The sequence below is a fragment of the Lithobates pipiens genome, unplaced genomic scaffold, assembly GCF_037356315.1.
Source record: "Lithobates pipiens isolate NorthernLeopardFrog02 unplaced genomic scaffold, aLitPip1_a1.2 Scaffold_18, whole genome shotgun sequence".
In the NCBI taxonomy this organism is placed as follows: Eukaryota; Metazoa; Chordata; class Amphibia; order Anura; family Ranidae; genus Lithobates; species Lithobates pipiens.
In genome coordinates, this window is record NW_027507758.1 from 459,757,140 (window position 1) to 459,782,880 (window position 25,741).

At 41.8% G+C, this 25,741-nt stretch overlaps 1 protein-coding gene across 5 annotated transcripts in view; it reads right to left on the bottom strand.

The window, feature by feature from the left end:
- Positions 1–25,741, bottom strand: part of HLTF (helicase like transcription factor) — a 128,412-nt gene that overhangs the window by 35,187 nt on the left and 67,484 nt on the right. For all 5 annotated transcript variants that reach the window (XM_077488260.1, XM_077488258.1, XM_077488257.1 and 2 more), the window contains 3 exons: positions 21,620–21,752; positions 20,831–20,966; positions 3,279–3,458 (listed from right to left, as the gene is read on the bottom strand). In XM_077488260.1, coding sequence (XP_077344386.1) covers positions 3,279–3,458; positions 20,831–20,966; positions 21,620–21,752 — 449 coding nt within the window. The remainder of the gene's footprint in view (positions 1–3,278; positions 3,459–20,830; positions 20,967–21,619; positions 21,753–25,741) is intronic.

The window sequence follows — 25,741 nt, forward strand, 5'->3', positions numbered from 1 at the left end:
CTGTTCCTCCCAGAACGACAGCCCGACTGCCCCTCTGTCATTTGATGGTGGGTGGGCGGCAAGCGGTTAAGGGCAGGTCTGCCTGGAAGGAGCCCAGCCCTCCTTAACCACTTGCCGACCAGCCGCCATCATTATACTGCGGCAGGTCAGCTCATTCCCGCAAATCGCCGTAGACGCGCATGCACACGCTGCACATCGGGGAAGCCAATGCGCGTGGCCGGTGGTCCCGATGTCTGCCAGCCAGCCACGATCACTCCACAAAGAGCCAGAACAGGGATCTGTCAATGTAAACAAACAGATCCCTGTTCTGACAAGGGAGTAGAGAGTGATCAGAAACAACCATCTCTCTCCTCCTCCAGTCAGTACATTCCCCCCACAGTTAGGAACACCTCCCAGAGAAATCATTTAACCCCTTGATCCCCACTAGTGCTAACCCCTTCCCCGCCAGTGTCATTTATACAGTAATCAGTGCATTTTTATAGAACTCGCTGTATAAATGTCACTGGTCCCAAAAAGTGTCAAAAGCATCTGATCTGTCTACCGCAATGTCCCAGTCCTGCTAAAAAATCTTGATCACCGCCATTACTAAAAAAAAAAATTAAATCTATCCCCTATTTTGTAGATGCAATAACTTTTGCGCAACTACCAAAAATATTTGGTAGTTTACCAAAAATATGTAGAAGAATACATATTGGCCTAAAGTGATGAAGAAATTCATTTTTTTATTTTTTTAACCAAAAAACTAAAAATATTGTTTTTTTCTTTTAAAATTGTCTGTTTATAGCGCAAAAAATAAAAAGCGCAGAGGTGATCAAATACCACCAAAAGAAAGCTCTATTTGTGGGGAAAAAAGGACGTCAATTTTGTTTGGGTACATCGTTGCGTGACCGTGCAATTGTCAGTTAAAGCGACACAGTGCCGTATCGCAAAAAATGGCCTGGTCATTAAAGCTGTTGTATACCCCTCAAAATTATTCTTTTTTCTACACCTGTAAAACAAAAGGCATAATGAGCTAGTATGCACCACAATACTTACCTTAGAACGATGCGTCGGTAACTCACCTGGTCCACGCCGAGGTAGCTGACATTTTGCCTAGTCGTGTCTTCCGGGTATCGCGGCTCCGGTGCTGTGAGTGGCCGGAGCCGCAATGTCGTCACTCCCGCGCATGTGCGTGGGAGACTTCTTTCTGGCAAAGTGTGGCATCTGCCAGGCTTTCAGCCGAGAATCCCCTGTGGGCATGCGCCGCAGAAGTCAGCTGCTCATTGCGAGGGGAATATCTCCTAAACCGTACAGGTTTAGGAGATATTCTTTTTACCTACAGGTAAGCCTTATTATAGGCTTACCTGTAGGTCAAAGTTATAAAATGAACTATACAACCACTTTAAGGCGAAAATCTTCCGGTCCTTAAGTGGTTAAAGGCACAGGGACGCACATGATGCCCAGCAAGAGCACAATGGCACCGTAGGCATCCCGTGGGTCCCAGCACCCAATTTAACCAACTGTACAAAAAAGTGACAAACACCCAAATCCAGTGGTGACCTGTCCATACGGGGCGCCACCCCACTAATCTATGTGCACGGCCCCTAATCTACAGGCAGGGAGCCAGATGCATGGATTTCAATGGGCCTTTTTAAAAAAAATTTGAAGCACATGATTAAAGCTTGAGGCTCTAATGGTCTTGGGGCGTGGGATTACCACCTTCCCGTCCTCTCACGTGGGGGTCTGGGGATTTGCTGCCTTCTGTCTGTCTCCCGCAGGAAGGGGCGTATTGTTTATTTCTGCCCCCCTACCCTCAAATATTGAGCACAAGCCCACCACTGCCCAATTTTATAACTGGCCTTTGCATGGAAGGGCAATGCACATTACACCAATAAACAGGTTTCCTGGCACACTTATTGACCAGTCTGCAAATCAACTTAATTGGCCCTCTCTAACAGTTTATGCTAAAAACAGAAGGTTATACCTACATTCATTTCAAGTGATTGGACACTGGTAAAAACTTTGCTGAGTCTACCCCTTAGGGCTCACTTACACTTGCTTCAGATGGCACTTTTTTAAAGCACTCTGACCACCAAAGCACCTGTCACTAAATAAAATAGTTACCTTACATTCCTGTTTACACTGTTGTGTTTGCTTGGCTTCAAAAATTATACTCCGTGTATTTGTCTTGGTGCTTCAAAGCGTCTCCAAACCTCCACAGAAGTCTAAAACGCTTCCTTACAACTGAAGCTTTTGAGATGCTTTTATTCAACATTAGCTTTGCTTTGTTTAAGAGGTATTACAGATATGAGATATCCCAGGATGCACTGGGGAACCAACAAGCGATCTGGAAATATGTCTTCTGCATTCACTTCCGGTTCATGTGTGTATATTCTGGAAGTGTCTGGTGCAGACGTCACATCTGGTGTGCAGCATGAAGCAGCGGGGAAGTTAGTGGGGTCTGGACTGGAGCAGAGCAACTAGCAGACAGCACATGTGGTGTGGTGAGTGGTGAGTGGGGACCAAAGAGAAAGGACTAAGGGGCAGAGGATCAGCAGAGCTGGGGGACTAGAGCAGAAGGTGGTGAGCAGCATGGTAGTAATATAACGGGAGGTGAGCGGGGACTGGAGAGAAGGATCAGCAGAGCTGAGGGTACTACTAAAACGGGATCTGCTGCACAAGAGTACTAATAAGCTGGGGATCTGCTAAATGAGAGATACTAATGAGCTGGGGATCTGCTGAGTGGGGGTACTACTAAGCTCAGAGCATTTGTCAAGTTTCCAAAAAGCATCACTGAGGCATTGAAAATACATTAAAAAAAAACATCTTGAACTGGTAGGCGCTTTAATGTGTGTTAAAGTTGTAGCAACTGTAAATCAGCCTCATATGAACCTGCCCACTCTGTGAGGCTCATTTTGTTAGCAAGCAATAAAGAGAACGCAGAGAAGAGAGGGGAGGGACTCGTGTCTTCAACTGTACTCCAAGATAGAGAGGTACGTTAAAATTTCTCTTATAGTTATAGTGCAGGACAGAGAACTCAATTCATGGATCATGGGACCTTCCCACACTAAACAGCTGCAACATCCCCACACGGAGAAAAGAAGAAGGCCAAAGGGCTTTAAAACAACTATTAACAGAAGCATTAGTGGGTTCTAAACAGCTTCAGAGCAAACAGTTTGGGAAAACATGAAAGAGAATTTAGGCAGCATCTCCACTCAACGGCTTTAAGCTTCTTCAGGTAATGCTTTTCAAATACAGCAGTCGGAATGGCCACAAAAAGTCTCAGTGCAAACGCTTACCTGCTAATAATAACTTTTCCTTCATTCTGCATTGATTCATATATTTTTCTTTCTTCAGGTGAAAGTTTGATGTGCTGGACATAGACTTTACGTTCAGGCAATTGCAGTACTGGCTTTCCTTTAACTTTTGTTGTTTTTGTCCTCCTCAGGGTGATATTTTTAATAAGTGCTTGTAATCGCCTAAAAGAAAAAAATTCATGTCTTAGTTGTCATGTATACAGATGTAATAATGATTTAAAATATTAAATGTGTATACAGATTTATAATATATAAAGTTAAAGGATAAGTTCACCTTTAGGAATATGTTCCACACGTTTTTAGGCTGCAGCCGCTGCCCTGTGGCAACTCCCTGTGGCAACTATACGGGAAGAAGTTTCCCGTACTAGCTGTCACTTTTTAGAATCAATGTGTCCGTGCGGGGTTCTGCCTACACGATCGCATCATTCATTCACACAGTTGTGTGTGTGTGAATGGACTACAAGCCCTGACATCCTTAATGGCTGAAGTAGACAGCAATGGAATTCACTGCTCCAGGTGAGAAACTCCATAATATTTATTATCATTTACGTTAGGGTTAAAAATAGATTTGTTCCTTAGATTGCTGTGTACGATCCCCTCGGATCTTGGGGTCCTACTTTTAATGGATTGCCCTAAAAAAATTTTTTTATATTTAGTTTTCTTATTTTTGTACTCTGATATACGTTTGAAATTTGTCTAGGTTCTTAACCGGTGCATATTTATTTAGTCCCTTATCAAGTACCCTTATTTCTTCTTGTGTAAGTGGTACTTTGCTAAGGTTAAAAATCCCCTCTCCTATTATTCTCTTTTTGCGCTTGGTTTCTCTTTCCTGCTCTGCATCCTCTTTTCTTACTGGACTTTTTCTTCTCTCTCGTTTTTTTCTGTTCTTCTTCTCAGGGGTGGTATTCTGTCCCGCTCTCTAAAAAAGATCTATTATGTCTTGATTCTGTATAGCTCCCGTACTGATGTCTCTCACATCTATCCTCTTCTCTGTAGTCTCTGAGGGGAGCTTTATAATTATACATGGCACTGGGGCTCCTCTCACGCTGTCTGTATGGTTCATATGGTCAACCTCTTCCTTCTCTATGATGATGGGTGGGTGCAGGACTCCTCTCATGGTGTCTCTGGGCTTTGTAAGCTCCTTCCCTTGTTACTCTGGTACCATAATTGGACCTAGAGATACGAGGGGTCCATCTCATGAACCTTATAGACAACATGACAACAAGTCCAGCTTACAACAGACCCAACTATGGTACCAGAGAGACAAGGGGAGGAGCTTACGAAGCCCAGAGACCCCATTGCTCACCATTGGAAGATAAGGCAACATATAGCACCCTACTTAGTAATCCCATATTCAAATGAAAAAAAAAAAAATTACAATAAGTGGTACATCTAGTATAAAAGGCAAGTAAGCAAGCACCTGATTAACTGATCCTAAGTAGAGGTCGACCGATATGGGTTTTTCTCTGGCCGATATTTAGAAATCATGGCGGCCGATAGCCGATATATGATGCCGATTTTTTTGGGCCGATATGTTAGGCCGATTTTATTTTATTTCTTTATTTTTTTCCTTTTTTTATATATTATTATTATTTTTTTTAATCCCCCTTGATCTAACACACCTTTCCCACTGGGGCGTTTTTCAGGCGCTTTTGGGCTAAAAATAGCGCCTGTAAAGTGCCTGCAAAATGGCTCCCCTGCAGTCTGTGTGAAAGACAGAGTGCTTTCACACTGAGACGATGCGCTGGCAGGATCTTAAAAAAAAGTCCCGCAAGCAGCACGTTTGGAGTGGTGTATACCGCTCCTCCACCACTCCTGCCCATTGATATGAATGGGCACCACTGCCGAAGCGCATGCAATGCGATTTGGCAGCAGTGCTTCATGGGCGCATTTAACCTCTTCCTTGGCCGCTAGTTGGGTTATATGTGCCCCACTAGCAGCCAAATAGCACCGCTAAAATGATGGTAAAGAGCCGCTAAAACTTGCGTTTTACCATCAACGCCTGCCCGCTCCAGTGTAAAAGCAGCCTTCATAAGTGATACAGAAAATTTCTTACATTTAAACATTTATTAAACAAAACAAACCTCCAATCAGTTTACTTGTATGTATGATTTAGATAAAAAAAAAAACTATGTATTAAATAAAAACAGGTAGTCAAAACTTTTGGACAAAAAAAAAAAAAAAAACGGGCTAACTTTAATGTTTTTATTTTATTTTTATTTTTTAAATAGTGTATTTTTTCCCCAAAAAAATGCATTTGGAAGACCTCTGTGCAAATGCCGTGTGACATAAAATATTGCAACAACCGCTATTTTATTCCCTAGGATCTCTGCTAAAAAATATATATATAATTTTTGGGGGGTCTAAGTGATTTTCTGGCAGAAAATACAGGATTTTTACTTGTAAGCAACAAGTGTCAGAAAAGATTTAGTCTTTAAATGGTTAAACTGAGAATTTCTACACACTGAGATGATTTCATTCAAGTGTAAACATTGTATCATTTTGTTCTTTTCTTGGCAGCCTGCCCAGAGAGGAGGAAAGACGTTTCTATGACTACTCAGGCAACTTACACTGACTTCTATACAGAAGTCATTTCAAAGTCCCGCTGTAGTTCTAAATCGGCTTTTTATCAGCACAATCGGCCGATGCCGATTAATTAAATAACGGCAAATATCGGCCTATATATCGGCCGGCCGATATATCGGTCGACCTCTAATCCAAAGCAGAAAAAATATATAAATGTATATGTGATGATGTTGCGCTGTATGTGGTATACAAATGTGTATCAACTCAATATACAAAATATATAAAATACCATGTGATGAAAAAAAGTCTAGAACCAAATATATGAAATCTATATAACAAAGTGTGACATCGAATGAATAAGTGAACAAATTAATAAACAGTGTGATAAAGTCCACACTGTGCAATAAAGCTGGATGAAACCGGTAGTGAGAGTGTAATCCTGTATAACAAGGTTTTTTAAACACAAGCAGAGTAAAAACAAACACTCATGTTTAAAATCAGCAAAATAGCAGAAATCCACGAGCGCCAAGCTCGTATGTACAGCCAGTTCCTGGTAAACCTATTATTGCTCTAATCCCGAAGTGTATGGTCACATCACGTGACTTCATCAGAGGAACATCTAGACATTCTTGACAAAAAGGAAGCAAAATATTTGATACCAGAGGCGTGCCGAACCCCTATTATGTACGCACTGCCAAAGATTCAAAAAGACAAGACAGATCCTCCACTGACACCTATTGTAAACAGTATTGAATCAATCACAGCAAGAATTGGACAATACATAGATAAATATTTACAACCAGCGGTACAAAAAACAAGAGCTTATTTGACAGATACTAAACAAATGTTACAATTAATAGAGAACCGATAAAGGACCCCTATTAATGGCCACAGCCGATGTCTCTTCATTATACACCATCACCAGGCATGTGAAGCGACCAAATGGGGTCTTAGAAAGTACACCAACCTTCCCTGTATACAGAGAAAATACCTTATCAAATGCTTAGATTTCTGTCTCAAGCTATTTTTGGTATCATCATCATTATTATCAACAAAAGACAGGAGTGGCCATGGGAGCCAGATTCGCACCCAGCGTAGCAGGACACTTCATGGCCCAATGGGAAGAAGAAGCCATTTTTAATAATCTACCAAGAGCATTTGCACTTTACAGAAGGTACATTGATGATATATTTATTTTATGGAAAGGGGATCGTCTCCAAAATTTTTTTAATTTATTGAAACTTAACAACAGAAACATCAGACTATCGTGGGAAATAGAGGAAGAAAAGATTTTGTTCCTCGATCTGGAAATCTCTCGGAATAATTATAAATACATCACCAAAACACATTTCAAAAATGTGGATCGAAACAGCTACCTACTGATTAAAAGTTGCCATCACAGTAACTGGCTCTTCAACATTCCCAAAGGTCAAATCATGCAATTGAGGTGTAATTGCACTGATGCATGAGATTTTCGGACACAAGCTAACATGACAGGAGACAGATTTGTACAGAAAGAATATGACAAGGGTTTTGTAGAATAGAAAAATTGCGTGGCACAGATGGATAGGGGGGACCTTATCAGATTAGACACCACACAATTGTCAGCAAGATCGCCTACCTATTGTGCTCGATTTCAATATCCAGTACAAGAAGATACAGGAAATAATTAAGCGCCATTGGCACATCCTACAGACCGACAAACGCCTTCAAAATATACTACCCAGGAGACCAAGGTTTATCTACAGAACAGCCCCTACCATTCATGACCAGTTGGTGAAAAGAGTTATAGATCCCTCAAAAAAGAGCTTCGCCTTTTTTACTGGTAAAGGTTTTTATCCATGCAAAAGATGCTTTGCATCTACTCGCACCAAATTTCCCAATGAGAAAAAGCTCCAGTTGAAATCTACAAGTAATGGCACTACCTATGATATACAGGAATTGATAGGATGTAACACTGAGGGGACACTATATCCCTTAGAATGTAGATGTGGGCTACAATTTATTGGCCGTACTAAAAGACTTCTAAAAAGGATCCGAAAGAACATGTACAGAATATATTGAAAGGCTATGATAAGCATAGTGTATCCAAACACTTTACCAAATTTCAAAATAAAGATCCCAGACACTGGCTTGGGGGGGACACAAGGTGAGAACCCTCAGCCAACTGGAATCCAAATGGATATTTTTAATGGACACTTTTTCACCTCACGGACTCAACATTGAGTTCGATTTAAATTGCTTTATTAATGATTTTTAATTATAATCATTATTACATATATCTCACATATTTTGACCATATACGTCATTTTACAGCCATGTGTCTTATATACTCCATCCATTACTCCACCTTGCTCTCATATTCTTTTGATTACGTTAGTAGTCGTTTGCCTGCATATTCCACTGTTATCTATACCTTTGTATATTTAACTTACATTAAGCTCTCTTGTTCCATTTCTGGTATTCCTAGGGCTCCGTCTCCTCTATTTTTAATACTGGTTCTTACATCCACAGTTTTTAAATGTCTATACTCCTTGTTTTTTTATTAAATAAAAAAAGGAATTTTAATAAAAAATAATTTATTTTATATTGGCTCTGATCCTTTTGGACTATTTTTTTTTATTACACCACTATTTGTCATGTCTCCAGGTCTCTAGGTATTATTATCATGTGTATATATCCCATCTCCTTTGAGACTTATTTTTTAATGGCCGCTACAATGTTATTAATGTGAAAAAAAGTTGCGCTACTAGTGAATCTAGAAAACAATAAAAATCAGCAGTGAGTATCAACAATCTAGTGAATTGCGTGACAAACAGGGAAAAAAAAAATCGAAAATGCAAATATCAAAATCCCCAAAGTCACCACTAGGGGTAAGACTGAACTTTTAGTGAAAAACAGCCATGTGAATACACAATAGATACGATAGTGTGCAATAAAACACACAGAAATAAACCTTGTGTAATGTAGACGAATGTGTAAACAGTGCCTATGAAATGAAAACCAAGAAATACTGTGATAAGGAAAAAATACAATTAAATATTCCTTTATTAGATAATATATAGTCCTATTAGAAGGAAATTTGGAGTGATGCTTCTTCAAAATGGCAGTAAGTATGGGCAAACAGACTTCTCCATGTAGCATTCACAATTGTAGATGTGAAGCATCAAAAAGATTGAGTACGCTTACCGCAGGGAGTGGACACACGCTGCATAGTGGTAGGTCAAACAGGCATTTACACCATTCAATCCAGCAGGTCCTCATGAAGCACTTAGTTTGATACAAAGATACAGCTCAATGACATCTGGGATGGTGGAGGGTGGAAGGTACACACTAAAAACATCGGCAGATGAATGTGCCTGGTTCCTCAATCGATCACCGGCTGGAAGGGATATCCCACACTCCAAAAAAGCCTCAAACCAACAAATCCAGTCATGGGAGAAAAAATATAGAAAAGGGCCTCCACATAGTGCATGAATCCAAGTAAAACATATTTATTTAACCACTTCGCATCCAGGCCAATTATGACATTTCTCTCCTACATGTAAAATTCATAATTTTTTTGCTAGAATATTACATAGAACCCCCAAACATTATATATGTTTTTTTAGCAAAGACCCTAGAGAATACAATGGCGGTTGTTGCAACTTTTTATCTCGCACTTTTTCGAATGCGTTTTTTCAGAAAAAAAAAACAGTTTCATGCTTAAAAAAAACAGTAAAGTAAGGCCGCGTACACACGCGGGGACTGTTCGCCCAACTTTGTCCGCTGAACAGTGTTTCGGCGGACAGTCCGCCCGTGTGTGGGCTTTCAGCGGACAGTTTCAGCGAACAGTCTGCTGAACAAAGTTTTTCGGAAATTCCGAAAAACTGTCCGCTGAAACTTGGTTTCAGCGAACAGTCCCCTCGTGTGTAGGCTTGTTCGTCAAACTAAGTTCCGCGCATGCTCAGAAAGGATTTACACGCCGAAAGTTGTAATGCAGTGTATAGGACGTCGTATTTTCCGTCCCGTCGTACGTGCCGTTCACGTCATCGCGCACGGTTTCAGCAAACTGTTCGTTCGTCGTGTGTGGGCAAGTCCGTCCATGCTAATTTTGAGCGGACTGTTCGCTGAAACTGTTTGACGGACAAAGTTGAGCGAACAGTCCCCGCGTGTGTACGCGGCCTTAGTCCAATTTTTTTGCATAATGTGATAGATGAAGATAAGCCGAGTAAATAGATACCCAACATGTCACGCTTCAAAATTGCACGCGCTCGTGGAATGGCGCCAAACTTTAGTATTTAAAAATCCCCATAGGCAACGCTTGAATTTTTTTTACTGGTTACATGTTTTGCATTACAGAGGAGGTCTAGTGATAGAATTATTGCTCTCACTCTAACGTTCGCGATGATACCTCACATGTGTGGTTTGCACACCGTTTTCATATGTGGGCGGGACTAGCGTATGCGTTCGCTTCTGCGTACGAGCTCACGGGGACAGGGGCGCTTTAATTTTTTTTTTTTTATTGTTAATTTTACTTTTATTTTTTTAGTTTGAAACATAAAAAAAAAAAAAAATGATTACTTTTATTCCTATTATTGTGAACATCCCTTGTAATAGAAATATGGCACGATTGAACCTATTTACAGTGAGATATGGGGTCAATAAGACCCAATATCTCACCTCTAGGCTGGGAAGCCTAAAATAAAAAAAAAATAAAAACGATCCTGGCTTCCTAGCCAAATCGGCGCTGTTAATTTGAATGCAGAGGCCGGGCATGATGTCATAACATCGCGCCCGGCCTCCGAACGATCATAGAGACTCCGGGGACGATCTGGTCAGCTGGAAATCTCTATGGTATTATCCGGGGGCTGGCGGATCCTGTGACTGACTCACCGATGGAAGCAGTGAGTCGGTAGAAGCACCGGAGGGCAGCGGGTGGGGGGGGGGGGGACGTCCCCTCCTGCAAGAACGATCAAGCGGCGGAACAGCCGCTATGATCGTTCTTATGGTGAAGGGAATCGCCGGCTGAAAACGCCGATATCTGAATGATGTATGTGGCCTCAGGCATCATTCAGATATACCTCTGGAAAGTCAAGGACGTCCCTGGACGTACCTTGGGTGGGAAGTGGTTAAAAACTCAAAGGCATAAAATGTACAAGCCACCAGTCATGATGGGTACACAAAGTGATCACCAAATTAGAAGAGAAAACAGAATTGCGTTTCATCCAAAGCAAAATAGGCTAGCAACCCGACATGTTTCGGACCATAGTCCTTCTACTGGGACATATGACCTATAGTTCGGAGCCATGCTAATACAGGACGTTCTCTATGATCACATGATCACGCCGCTCCCATTGACATCACTGGGTGCCAGTATTTGCACTCCAACCCTCATTTCCATATCACAAACAGGAAACCACCTGTAGGCAGGCGTCACAAGGAACAAGGTAGCCACACCTACTACCTCACCATAGGTGGAGCCATCATTGCGCGCCGGAACTTGCGCTCTGTACCTTGTAGTAATACCAACACCAAGAAGTAGCTCGTAGGGTTGGGTAGGCAACGAATATCAACACAAACTAATGCTTGCAGTCACAGATGTGGGTAGAATCTTCACCACATTCATCCGGCACAAGAGGGCCCCCCTTTAAATGGAGTGACCCTAATATGCGGGAAATTATATGGCACAGAGAGGGGAAGAAAGCACTCCAGCGAATGACACAGTATGACATTATCTCAATAAAACAATGTTTCCACAAAAAATTATTTCTTTTATAAAAAAAAAAATTAAAACAACACAAAAAATGAATGTAAGGGGCTAAATCATAGGCAGTGTATACTACGCTATGAATATTAACTAGGGGACAAAATACCACCTTCCACAGGACACGCGACACCTACCAGTCTAAAATCTGCCAACATTTTTTTTAAATTAAAGGCGTCTTAGTGGGCATAGGCATAAAATAGCACAACACGTTCTCCCTCATATCAATATCTCTGTAAGAAGTCCCTAGTACATTAATTTTCCAGTAAAGCCACATTACCATGACCAAAATTTCCATAAAACCTTAAAATGATATCACAGCATCCCAGGAGGTCACTGGTGGCCTCAAAATTAAAGAGAATAAGTGCCAAATCAGGATTGGTTAATAAATGCATTTATATCCCACTCAATATTTAACCCATGGGGGGAATAACACTTAAGCTGGTATATCCAGAAGGTCTCAAGTTTAGAGACACCCCTGACACCCTCCTCCTGTGGAGAGGCAAAGAGGAATCATTGCATGACTTCATGGCCACCCTGAATGATAATGAGATGGGGATCGTCCTTACTTATGAAGTTAGTTCTGTCTCCATCCATTTTCTGGACTTACAAATTTCTGTTATTGTCCATCAACTTGTGACAACAACTTTTTTTAAGCCAACGGATCGTAACGGATATATTCCCACTGATATTTGTCACTACGGGTTGTGGCTCGATTCCATACCTCGTAGTCAACTAATGCAAATCCGAAGAAATTGTACAGATTCAGCAGATTTTCTAAAACAGGCAGTTTCTCAAGCAGCGTTTTGTCGAAATGGGTTATCTACCCTCAATTATTGATGATGAGATAGCTAAGATTTCCCTAGTTGATCAACATACACTTTACTGTAGAGCAACCTAAACGAGCTCTGATAACAAGTTCAGATGGTCTTTGGTCACACAGTTTTCAATTCAACATAAACAGGTTAAGAATATTCTGAATCGCCATTGGAGTGTTCTGAAAAACAGTCCATTACTAGGTCCAACAACAGAAAGCTGGTGTTATCTTTAGGAGATCTCCGTCGTTGAAGAGCCGGATCTCTCACAATGTAATTGACGCTCCTACTAAGCCAACTCTATTTCCGGAGTCCAAAGGATATTATCCTTGCAAGAAATGCAATGTTTGCATGTATAATATTTGTGGATGAGGAGATGTGAATCTTTTGAATCCACTGTTACCTCCACTGTCTACCAAATGAAGTATTTCACCACATGCTCCACCAGGTATATAGTCTATCTGATCACATGCCTGTGTAAAAAACAATACGTGGGACATACCATTAGATCTTTTTCAACTAGAGTGAATGAGCACATTGCTTCCATCAAAAAAAGGCCTCACTAATCATAGTGTCCCCAAGCATTATCTGCAATTCCACGATCCCAAACATCCCAGTGGTACTAAGTTTCAAGTTATTGACAAACTGATCCCACACAGGAGGGGGGATCACGAATAAGGGGTGTCTCTAAACTTGAGACCTTCTGGATATACCAGCTTAAGTGTTATTCCCCCCATGGGTTAAATACTGAGTGGGATATAAATGTATTTATTAACCAATCCTGAATTGGCACTTACTCCCTTTAGTTTTGAGGCCACCAGTGACCTCCTGGGATGCTGTGATATTTTAAGTTTTTTAGAAATTTTGGTCATGGTAACGTGGCTTTACAGGCCAACAAATGTACTAGGGACTTCTTACAGGGATATTGATATTTTGGAGTTTTCATGTTCCATAATTATATCATGAGGGAGAAGGTGTTGTGCTATTTTATGCCCCCTAAGACGCCTTTAATTAAAAACATCTTTGGCAGATTTTAGACTGGTAGGTGTCACGTGTCCTGTGGAAGGTGGCATTTTGTACCCTAGTTAATATTCATAGCGTAGTACACACTGCCTATGACTTAGCCCCTAACATTCATTTTTTCTAAGTGTTATTTTAATAGTTTTTTTATAAAAAGAAAGACATTTTTGTGGAGACGTTGTTTTATTGATATAATGTCATACTGTGTCATTCGCTGGAGTGCTTTCTTCCCCTCTCTGTGCTATATACTTTCCCACATATCGGGGCCGCTCCATTTAAAGGGGGACCCTCTTGTGCTGGATGAATGTGGGGACGATTCTACTACCATCAGTGACTGCAAGCATTAGTTTGTGTTGATATTCGTTGCCTTGCCAACCCTACGAGCTACTTCCTGTGGAGGCCCTTTTCTATATTTTTTTCCCCCCATGACTGGATTTGTTGGTTCGGAGTGCGGCATAACCCTTCCAGCCGGTGATCGATTGAAGAACCAGGCACGTTCATCTGCCGATGTTTTTGGTGTGTACCACCCAACCTCCACCATCCCAGATGAGGTCATTGAGGTGTATCTTCATATCATCTCCACCATCGTGCTCCACCAAGGACCTTCTGGATCGAATGGTGTAAATGCCTGTTTGACCCACCGCTATACGGCGTGTGTGTCCACTCCCTGCGGAAAGCATACCCAATCTTTTTGCTAACTCATATCTACATCTGTGAATGCTACATGGAGAAGTCTGTTTGCCCATACTTACTGCCATTTTGAAGAAGCATCACTCTGAATTTTGACTTTTAATAGGACTATATATTATCTAATAGAGGAATATTTAATTGTATTTTTTCCTTATCACAGTGTTTCTTGGTTTTCATTTCATATGCACTGTTTACACATTTATCTACATTACACAAGGTTTATTTCTGTGTGTTTTATTGCACACTATCGTATCTATTGTGTATTTACATGACTGTTTTTCACTAAAAGTTCAGTCTTACCCCTAGTGGTCACATTGGGGATTTTGATATTTGTATTAGCGCTGCATTTTATATTTTTTCGCTACAATGTTATTGCAGGAGTAAAACTATGGATCTTTCTTCCACCTGTATCTCCCCCATTGAGCAAACTGGAGAGGAGGCTGTACCCTAAAGATTTGTTGTTTTATCCATCCAAAGATGGACCCTCTGAGGCATCACATCCAGTCTATGCTTTAACCTTACAGCAGTAAGGTGAGGGGCTAGCGCACATTCAGGTGCCACTACAGTTGATTGGTCAGGCATCGGCCATCTTTACTTCACGCCTACTTTAACCACTTTCAGACCGGACCATTTTGCTGGTAAATGACCAGAGGTCTTTTTACACTTTGGCACTGCGCTGCTTTAACTGGTAATTGCGCGGTCATGCAATGTTGTACCCAAACAAAATTTGCGTCCTTTTCTTCCCACAAATAGAGCTTTCTTTTGATGGTATTTGATTGCCTCTGCGATTTTTATTTTTTGCGATATAAACGTAAAAAGACCGCAAATTTTGAAAAAAAATGATATTTTCTACTTTTTGTTATTAGAAAAATCCAATAAACTCAATTTTAGTCATACATTTAGGCCAAAATGTATTCAGCCACATGTCTTTGGTAAAAAAAAAGTCAATAATTGTATATTTATTGGTTTGCGCAAAAGTTGTCACATCTACAAACTAAGGTACGTTTTCTGGAATTTACGCAGCTTTTAGTTTACGACTGCCTATCTCATTTCTTGAGGTGCTAAAATGGCAGGGCAGTACAAAACCCCCCCAAATGACCCCATTTTGGAAAGTAGACCCCCTAAGGAAATTGATAAGAGGCATGTTGAGCCCATTGAATATTTTATTTTTTTGCCTCAAGCGATTGAATAATGACAAAAAAAAAAATTTTTTTTTTTTTTTACACAAAGTTGTCACTAAATGATATATTGCTCACACATGCTATGGGCGTATGTGAAATGACACCCCAAAATAAATTCTGCTGCTTCTCCTGAGTATGGGGATACCACATATGTGGGACTTTTTGGGAGCCTAGCCGCGTACGGGGCCCCGAAAACCAAGCACCGCCTTCAGGCTTTCTAAGGGCGTAAATTTTTGAGTTCACTTCTCACTACCTATTACAGTTTTGAAGGCCATAAAATGCCAAGATGGCACAAAACCCCCACAAATGACCCCATTTTAGAAAGTAGACACCCCAAGCTATTTGCTGAGAGGCATGTTGAGTTCATAGAATATTTTATATTTTGCCACAAGTTGCGGGAAAATTACAAACTTTTTTTTTTTTTTTTTTTTTTTAACAAAGTTGTCACTAAATGATATATTGCTCATGCATGCCATGGGCATATGTGAAATGACACCCCAAAATAAATTCTGCTGCTTCTCCTGAGTACGGGGATACCACATATGTGGGACTTTTTGGGAGCCTAGCCGCGTACGGGGCCCCGAAAACCAAGCACCGCCTTCAGGCTTTCTAAGGGCGTAATTTTTTGATTTCACTCCTCACTACCTATTACAGTTTTGAAGGCCATAAAATGCCAAGATGGCACAAAACCCCCACAAATGACCCCATTTTAGAAAGTAGACACCCCAAGCTATTTGCTGAGAGGCATGTTGAGTCCATGGAATATTTTATATTTTGCCACAAGTTGCGGGAAAATTACAAACTTTTTTTTTTTTTTTTTTTTTTCACAAAGTTGTCACTAAATGATATATTGCTCACGCATGCCATGGGCATATGTGAAATGGCACCCCAAAATAAATTCTGCTGCTTCTCCTGAGTATGGGGATACCACATATGTGGGACTTTTTGGGAGCCTAGCCGCGTACGGGGCCCCGAAAACCAAGCACCGCCTTCAGGCTTTCTAAGGGCGTTACAGTTTTGAAGGCCATAAAATGCCAAGATGGCACAAACCCCCCCCAAATGACCCCATTTTGGAAAGTAGACACCCCTAAATTTAGGGGTACACTAGTGAGACTAGGTAATAAATGGCGGGTGCCCTGAAACTATAAAAAAATAACTAACCAACCAGCGTCACCTGTAACAGTTATATGGTGATCACTGGTGAAAGGGTTAACTAGGGGGCAATTAGGGGGCTTTATGCGGTAGTATATGGGGGTCCCTGGCGCTATAAAAAGCTGCAGCGAACCTAAATACCTACCTGCCTAACTAGCGTCACCTGTGACACTAATACAGCGATCAGAAAAACGATCGCTTATTAGGCTGGGTTCACACTGGAGCGATGCGGGAACGCCACGAATGCGCGGCGGGTTCCCGCATCGCATGCCTCCCGGCGGCAGTTCACACTGCCCTATGCGAACTGCTGGGAGTGTCAGTGAAATGTTACTGACACCCCCAGATCAGTTCGCATATCGCAGTGCGATCTGCAAACTCGGATCGCATGGTGTGAACACCCATGCGATCCGATTCTGCTGCGGGCCAAAAAAAGGGTCCCGTGCGAATTTGCGGCGGGTGCGGCGGGTGCGGCGAATGGCTGAACTCGAATCGCACAGAGATCGGATGTGATTTGCACTGCAGTGCGGTGCGAATCACATCCGTTCTCATAAACCGCTGCAATGTGAACCCAGCCTTAGTGACACTGGCGACGGGGGGTGATCACGGGGTTAAACCTTTATTGGGGGGGTTAGGGGGGTACCTTAGAACTAAAGGGGGCTAACCCTAACTGCCCTAACAGTTATTAGTCACAAATGACACCCGCCGGGTGATCAGGGGGTTAAACCTTTATTAGGTAATAAATGGCGGGTGCCCTGAAACTATAAAAAAATAACTAACCAACCAGCGTCACCTGTAACAGTTATATGGTGATCACTGGTGAAAGGGTTAACTAGGGGGCAATCAGGGGGCTTTATGCGGTAGTATATGGGGGTCCCTGGCGCTATAAAAAGCTGCGGCGAACCTAAATACCTACCTGCCTAACTAGCGTCACCTGTGACACTAATACGGCGATCAGAAAAATGATCGCTTATTAGGCTGGGTTCACACTGGAGCGATGCGGAAAAGCCGCGAATCCGCGGCGGGTTCCCGCATCGCATGCCTCCCGGCGGCAGTTCACACTGCCCTATGCGAACTGCTGGGAGTGTCAGTGAAATGTTACTGACACCCCCAGATCAGTTCGCATATCGCAGTGCGATCTGCAAACTCGGATCGCATGGTGTGAACACCCATGCGATCCGATTCTGCTGCGGGCCAAAAAAAGGGTCCCGTGCGAATTTGCGGCGGGTGCGGCGGGTGTGGCGGGTGCGGCGGGTGCGGCGAATGGCTGAACTCGAATCGCACAGAGATCGGATGTGATTTGCACTGCAGTGCGGTGCGAATCACATTCGTTCTCATAAACCGCTGCAATGTGAACCCAGCCTTAGTGACACTGGCGACGGGGGGTGATCACGGGGTTAAACCTTTATTGGGGGGGTTAGGGGGGTACATTAGAACTAAAGGGGGCTAACTCTAACTGCCCTAACAGTTATTACAGTCACAAATGACACCAATGCAAAAAAAAAAAAAAAAAAAAAAAAAAATGACATTGGTGTCACTGTGACTGGGGGGCAGGGGTAATTGGGGGGGTGATCGGGGGGTAAAGGGGGGGTGTGAGTGTGCCTGGCATGTTCTACTGTGTGTGTGAGTGTTGGTGCAACTTACTGATCCGCTCTCCTCCGTGTCGGAACGAAAAATACCGACACGGAGGAGAGAATACATCACTTCCTCTCCTGTGTTTACATTACAGGAGAGGAAGTGATGTCACCGGGGATTTCTATTCGTCGGGAGCGATCGCGAGGGGGTGGCCATGAATGAATGGCCGTCCCCTCGTCCGGGATCGCTCCCGAACGAATACCGACCGCCGCAGGCACCGGGCGGGGGCCCGATCGGGCCCCCGACCCGCGGGAGGCAAGGGACGTACATGTATGTCCTTATGCCTGCCCGTGCCATTGTACCGACGTACATCGGCGTGCGGCGGTCGGCAACTGGTTAAAGAGAACATCACAGATTTATCAGCTTTTGGACTGTTTGATTTTGTGTCACTGAAGTAGAAGCATTTATTTCACCTTTTTGGGACTGTTCATTCACCCCCTGAGCCCTGGGGTGGTTCATAGGATATTTGTTTGATTCACATTCATAATAATGTTTCTCATCATCACCTTGTGTTAATGGTTTCTTTTTTCTTGTGTTGAACATTATTTGCACTTTAGCACTTTTGTTTGCATCATATGTAAATTTTTCATATATAGGTCATTTGGATTAACATTTTATATTTGACCTTGCTTTTTAAAAGTTTGCCATTTTGTAATTTTTTTGCATTTGCACCTTAGTCTAGCACTTTCTTAAATTTACAGCGCAGCACTATCATTATTCATTTAATCCATACAAACAATGACACACACCACAGTTGCAGTAGGCGGAACAGAGGTGGACTAGTTTTGCACAGTTACACTGTGCTTACTCATCAGGTGGTGTGTGTCATTGTTTGTATGGAACATTCAATAAATGGACTTCAAGAACGTCAGTGTGCAGCCAATTTCTTTCCTTATTCATCCTTAAAGGCTGTTGGCTTGTAGTTCACAATGAACTACCATGGCGCTGTGGAGCGCTGTGGAAGTTCATTGATTTCTTCCTGTCAGTGTATCTGCCTGCCCATATGGGATGGATGGCACACAGATACACTGACAGATCTGAAGGATCTTCTGATCGCTGGTGCAATGCTTTACAGGCTGCAACAAAAATGTGCATTTATTTTTTTTTTTCTAAAAGGTGAACTTATCCTTTAATGTTTTTAATTTTTTGAAAGGAATAGAAAGAAAATCTGTGAGTGGGGGAGGGAAAGGAGCCATAGTTAGAGAGTCTGGATAGGACCTACACACACACACACACACACAGCCAAGCAGGTAACCCGCACAATGTCAGAAGTCTGTTCCTCTGAAGAGGATTGGCATCGGTGAAGAGAAAATGTATGCAGGAACCAACTGATGGAAACAATTAAAGTAAACCTTTCATCAACTTGAAGAAAAGAAAGTTACCCCCAATAAACCTTTATGTAGCAGATAGGGGAAGAGTGAAGGGGAATACTATAGAGAGTGTCACATTTATGGAAATAAAATCTTATGTAAACATTTTTTGTTGAAATTAATGGTCTGGTGGGAAGTTTCCTTTAACCCTTTCACTGCCAAAGCGGTTTTCATTTTTTGCACACGTTTAAAAAACATTTAGGCCTATAGATTAACAAAACTGACCAAACTTAATGGGACTTTAAATATACCACTGGTGGCCACTGTACACAATAAGATACAACATATATAAAAAATATCATGCAGTAGCATGCAGATCATGATTTACCCCTGAAAAAGATCTAAAATCAATTGAAACACCTTGGGTTGTATACTGTCTATTGGAATTGGGGACTTTGGATATATAAAAAAATAAGTATTACTTGAATTGAGTAATGGACAGCAGATCGATGGATAGCAAGTAGAGGAGTCTACCTCAGTATAGGGGTCAGGTCGTATTATTTTTAAGGGTGCATATTTTATTTAGATTGAATAAAATTCTGAATTGCATAATAGGTGTTTTGTGCCATTCATGGTGCTTTAAAAATAACATTTTGTTTTGTAAAAAAGCTATGGCATATTCACACAATGTCACACACATTTCAAGAAAGTACATATGTTGGATTCTTCAGAAATTAAGTTTACAAACTTCAAGATCCCTCCTAGAGGTAGGCTAGAAATGATCACATTTCAATGTGAAAATGCATATATTATGTCTTTCAATGCATTTTTATTGAAAAGGTTTAATGAATACAGTGTATAACTGCAATCAAATATAATAATACAAGTATAATATTGGTGACTTGCAAGTCAGTAGCAGTCATACATCAAGTGGAGAAATTATAGCCAATGACAAAATGTTTAGCAAGAACGCATTGTTCATGCCATAACAGAGGAACAATATGGATAAAAGGAAATGGATGCTGTATGTCTATAGCAGAGAAATAGGAAATTCAAATATTATTTAATATTTACCATAAATAAACTTTAAAGTATTATGGATTACCTTGGGGTATCTGCTATACAACCCATTCCATTGCTTCCAACTTCTGACAGGTTCACTTTAAGAATATGCAACCTCCACAATCTCAGGATTAGGCGTTCCTAACATAAAGGTTACTGTCAAGCAGAGGACTTTACACCATGTAAAGTGCTTGGCAGCTGTACTCAACCAATGCTCTGTATAAAGCTCTGTGTAAGTAGGCTGTGTGCTTGTATGAATATCTATGTTATTTTTCAGGTTTCATTGAAGTACACTTTAAGGTTAATAATGAAATATATGCTAAATGAGGTAAACTGTTATGAGTTGATAGGTCAACAGTTACTTCAAGGTAAAAACATTAGAATACATGCATTATCATACCGTAATCCTCCCTGATCTCCCATGCTGACTGGCCTCTGGATTGTGCGGTGCCACCACTCCCTGTCTGTGAAGGGTTTCAGTTTTAAGAAAGAGAGAATTGACCACAAATCCTTCAAAGAGTTTTGAATAGGAGTACCTATGTTACCAAACAAGAGATTGAAATTAGGAATAAGAAACAAATAATACCAGTAACACAAAGGCTTCCATTCCTGGCTTCATGAAAATGCCAATTGCCTTGTTGCTAATTTGACCCTTTGATGTTGAGTCGCTAACCTAGAAGTGTATACTTCTAGGTTAGTGACTCAACAGACTTCCTTATCTACATAATTGTTGGGGGTAACTGACTGAAACCATTATTTGCCAGAGGACAGCAAGACAACCAAGTAAATAGTACTTACAGGATGAGAAGTCAGCACAGGCAGTCTTCATGTTTTTCTTGAGTATGGTTCAGTTTAAAACGCTATCTTTTTATGCAAAAGTTCTACCATTTATGCAAATTAAAATAATAATAAATGTTTTCAAAAGCAGTATTTGTTATTTGTATATGCTACCTTACTCACATTAAATGACATGCTCTGTTATACAACTGAGGATCGTGGCGGTGCTTTACATATCAGAAAAATTCCACCATATAAAGTTTCCAGCATACTGCCATCCTAAGGCTCTTTACATACTCCAACAGGTTGGGCTTTCAGCATTCTGCCAATCGAAGGCTTATTACATAATCTGGCATGTTAAATGGACCTAGAACTAGAAGCCATATTACCTTTGACAAAACACACATCATACCTGTTAACACCCATCGTCTTTCTGAATCCAGGTTGTGAACAGCTTTTGTTTGCTGGGCATTTGGATTTCTGATTGTGTGCCCTTCATCCAACACAACTCTTAGCCACCTTATTTTATGTAGTGGACTTTCATTCTGAAAGAGAAAATTAATGTTGATAGCGGTTAAGCACCAAATAAGACTTCATAAACAAGCCCAGCTAGCTAGGTCTCTTTAACATGGCATAGATTCCGTTCCAATCAACAGGGCATCAGCTCACAGATCCCCTTTGATCAGAGCAGAGTGGGCTCTGCTCTATGGGCAGCCAGGAATAAACATACTCCGTTGTCTGTTTATACCAGACCTGAATGGAAGGAGAATGGATCATCTTCTGTTTTTTTTAGCAGACCTAAATCAGACCTGGGGGTAGGCGGGTGTAAAACGGACACAAGTATGTTCACACTCGCCTGTCCTTAGGGATGAATAGACTTTCCGATCAGGCCCGCCTGAAAAACTGACAGGAGAACCATATGTGTGCATCAGTAACAGCTTTTAGCCACATATCTCCTGGAAAAAGTATAAAAAAAACACCTAAAGGCCCTTCCCCTTTGGCAGGGGTAGGCAACCTCGTCCCTCCAGCTGTGGTGAAACTACACAAAGTTCCAATATTCAAAGCAGAGCTCCAATCAAATAAATGAAGTATGACCAGCATTCACATGTAAAAACATATCAGAAATCGGTAGTATGTTGATAGGTGATGAGTCAGTTCAATTAATAGGTGAAGGATTCTACTTAATGATTGATAGGCATATACCATCCACACCATGTGAAACACACTCCCTTGGGGGTTTAAGCTGACCAAAGGGATGGAAATCAAAAGCCTTGAACACACCAGGTGTCTCCCGTTTGGTCTGGTTATCTCAAACAGCTCATTGCCCAGGGTTGTAGTCATGTAAAAAGAGAGACTCCACATGGCACAATACCGTTTTAAGGCTCCATGCACACTGAAGCTGATAAACTGCAGTTTATTGGCGTTTGGGCGTTTTTTGTAAAAGCCCATAAACTCCACTCTATGTTAGCCTATGTGTCCATGCACACATGGACGTTTTTCAGCTTTAATGAGCAGTGGAGTTTATGGGCTTTTTTCTGAACGCCAGAAATTCGCGTTCAAAGTGCCGTTTTTCAGCGGCAAAAAACGACAAACGCTCATTAACGCTCGTTCATTAGTGTTCGGCATTCTATTTTTCAATGCATTGTGGGATTTTTGGAGTGTCCTCTGTGTATTTTTATAAAAAACGCCCATTAACGCTAACGCTGTAAAACGCTCATTAACGCTCATTAACGCTAGTATAAAACGCTGTTAAAAGCAGGTTTTTCAACCAGCGTTTTCTGCCAGAAATCTGGCGTCCAGAAATAGCTTTTTTGAGCTTCAGTGTGCATGGAGCCTACAAGTTTATTCAAGCCCAGAATAATCCCTAATACTACTAGCATGCCCCATTTGTTGACAAGAAGTATCATGAACATGATCATAAACACAGATGGGAGGAATCTGTGTGACCCAAGAAAATAATTTTACAATGAGTACAAAATTCATGTTTTTTTTCTTCAGCCATTAATTACCCTTAGGATGTTTAAAAACAGTGCAACTGAGGGATGGGCAACACAGCAAACAAATAAGAACACACCTAGGGGAAAAAAAAAAGATGACAGACCCACGAGCAGTAGACTTAGTTGATTTTAACATAGTGGGAATCACAGGATTTAGAAATGTCCCATATCTCTATGGGCCTGGGCATCAATTGCGATTATGCGTTAAAGCCAGCCATCATGAATCAGGATGGTAAATCAATCCTTTCCCCAAAGAATGATTCAGTGGAAGAAACGCATAGATACTGGTGTACTGATCTGCTGGATTCACCCGAGCATCCTTTGCTTCTACTAGAGTATCTGTTACTTGGAAACAAACTGTCTAGTTTGACACAAGTCTTGAAATACCTACGGATGTAGAGACCACTCCTCCATGTCCAGACATTGGCAGCTAATGAAGCTTGCCTGTTTGTTGTCTATGCCTGAGATGTTATTGGATGGAAGCCTGGAACATGAAAGTTCTGCTCAAGACCGAATTTTCTCTACCTCTACGATGTACACACTGTAGTTTAAGGCTACAAGCATGAGTTCCAAATGCTCTATCAAGGGATCAACTCCCAAAGTGATCTGATCACTCAACTGGGCCTAGCAAGTCCAAGACAGGTTGCAGGGAAGGGCAACTGTGACAAAAATCCAATTTTCTTCATTATACATTCCAGTGGACAGAGAATCTCTTTGTCCGTTATGATAGAGCTGTCCCAAAGCACTGAATATGAGGGGAGAGCAACTTGGCAACAAGCTAACGGGTCCTAAAGAACTAAACCAGAAGAATTCAGAACCTGACACAGCACCCTGCAAGACTAAAAAAAAATGTCCTTAGTGGCTCAAACATCCCCTTGGTAAAACTTCATAAACCAAAGACCAGGTAGCAGCCTTACAAATTTATTCTACCAAAGCCCGATTACTCCAACACTCCTAGTAGAATGAGCCATCCCCAAAATCTGTGAAACTTTGCCCTTTAGAATGTAAGCTTGAGAAATAAGATGACTGACCCCTGAGAAACTGTAGATTTGGAAGCTGCATGACCCTTCCTTGGGATTTAAGGAAGCATAAAAAAAGGAATCAGACGATGAATTGCAGCATACTAGGAGGAAGGTCCAACGCGCAAGCCATTGGGTTAATCCTGCAAAGGATACAGAAAGGCCCAATAAACCGAGGTGCAAACTTCAGTGAGGGAACACAAAGTCGGAGGTTGCGAAATGACAGCCAGAGCCTGTCCCCAACTTGGTAGGAAGGCACAGACAGGCGGCTGCAGTCAGCATGGAGTCTGTAACTATCATTAGCATGACGCAAAGCCTCCTGGACTTGTGCCCAAGTCGAGCGAAGACCACGGAGATGCTCCTCTAGCGCAGGAATCCTCTGCGGAACAAACGAGTCAGGCAACATGGAAGGTTGGAAACAATAATTCACCATAAACATAGACAATCTGGAAGTAGAATTCAAGGCACTGTTGTGAGTAAACTCAGCCCATGGTAATATGCCTGACCAGCTGTTGTGATGGTCAGAAATATAGCAACATAGGAATTGCTCCAAGGACTGATTGGCTCGCTCTGCAGCCCCATTAGACTGCTGGTGATACGCAGAGGAGAAAGCAAGCTGAATTCACAACTGTGCACAAAAGGCTCGCCAGAACCGGTAGACAAACTGACTATGCCTCTCCGAGATAATAACCTTGGGTAGCCCATGTAAGCAAAAGACCCCCCAAGCAAAAATGGAAGCCAGTTCCTTAGAAGTGGGCAGCTTCTTAAGTGGAATACAATGACATCTTTGAGAACCGGTCAACCACCATAAGGATATTAGTGTTGCTTTGGGAGTTGGGTAACTCCACAATGAAATCCATAGACAGGTGGGTCCAGGGCCTCTCTCCATTGGGTATGGGTTGTAGGAGGCCCACTGGAAGGTGTTGTGGAGTCTTACTCTGAGCACACACGGAACAGGCAGCTATGAAGGCAGTTACATCAGCCCGTAGACTAGGCCACCAGAATTGTTGGGAAATGGCCTAAACGAGTTGATTCTTCCCAGGGTGGCCAGCTTGGGAGAATGCTAAGTCTGGAGCATGGCAGTATGTACAGAAACTCTCTGGGACAAAGCAGTGGTCATAAGGTTTATCAGGAGGAGCATGGACCTAAGCAGCAAGAATTTAGTCACCCAAAGTAAAACTGGTGCAAACCCTAGCCAGAATATGATCAGGAAGAATCACAGGAACCAGAACCGACTCCAACTTGGAAGTGGAAGAAAACTGTTGTGACAAGGCGTCAGCCCTTACATTCTTAGTACCGGGTAAGAATGAGACAATGTAATTGAAACTCGACAAGAAAAGAGCCCATCGAGCCCTTCTGGGAGAGAGGCGCTTAGCCTCAGACAAGAATGTGAGATTCTTATGGCCAGTAAGAATGAGAACCGACACAGTGGTACGTTTGAGGAGATATCTCCATTCTTTCAGGGGTAAAATGATCGCCAACAGCTCTCTGTCACCAAGCTCGTATTTGCATTTTGCA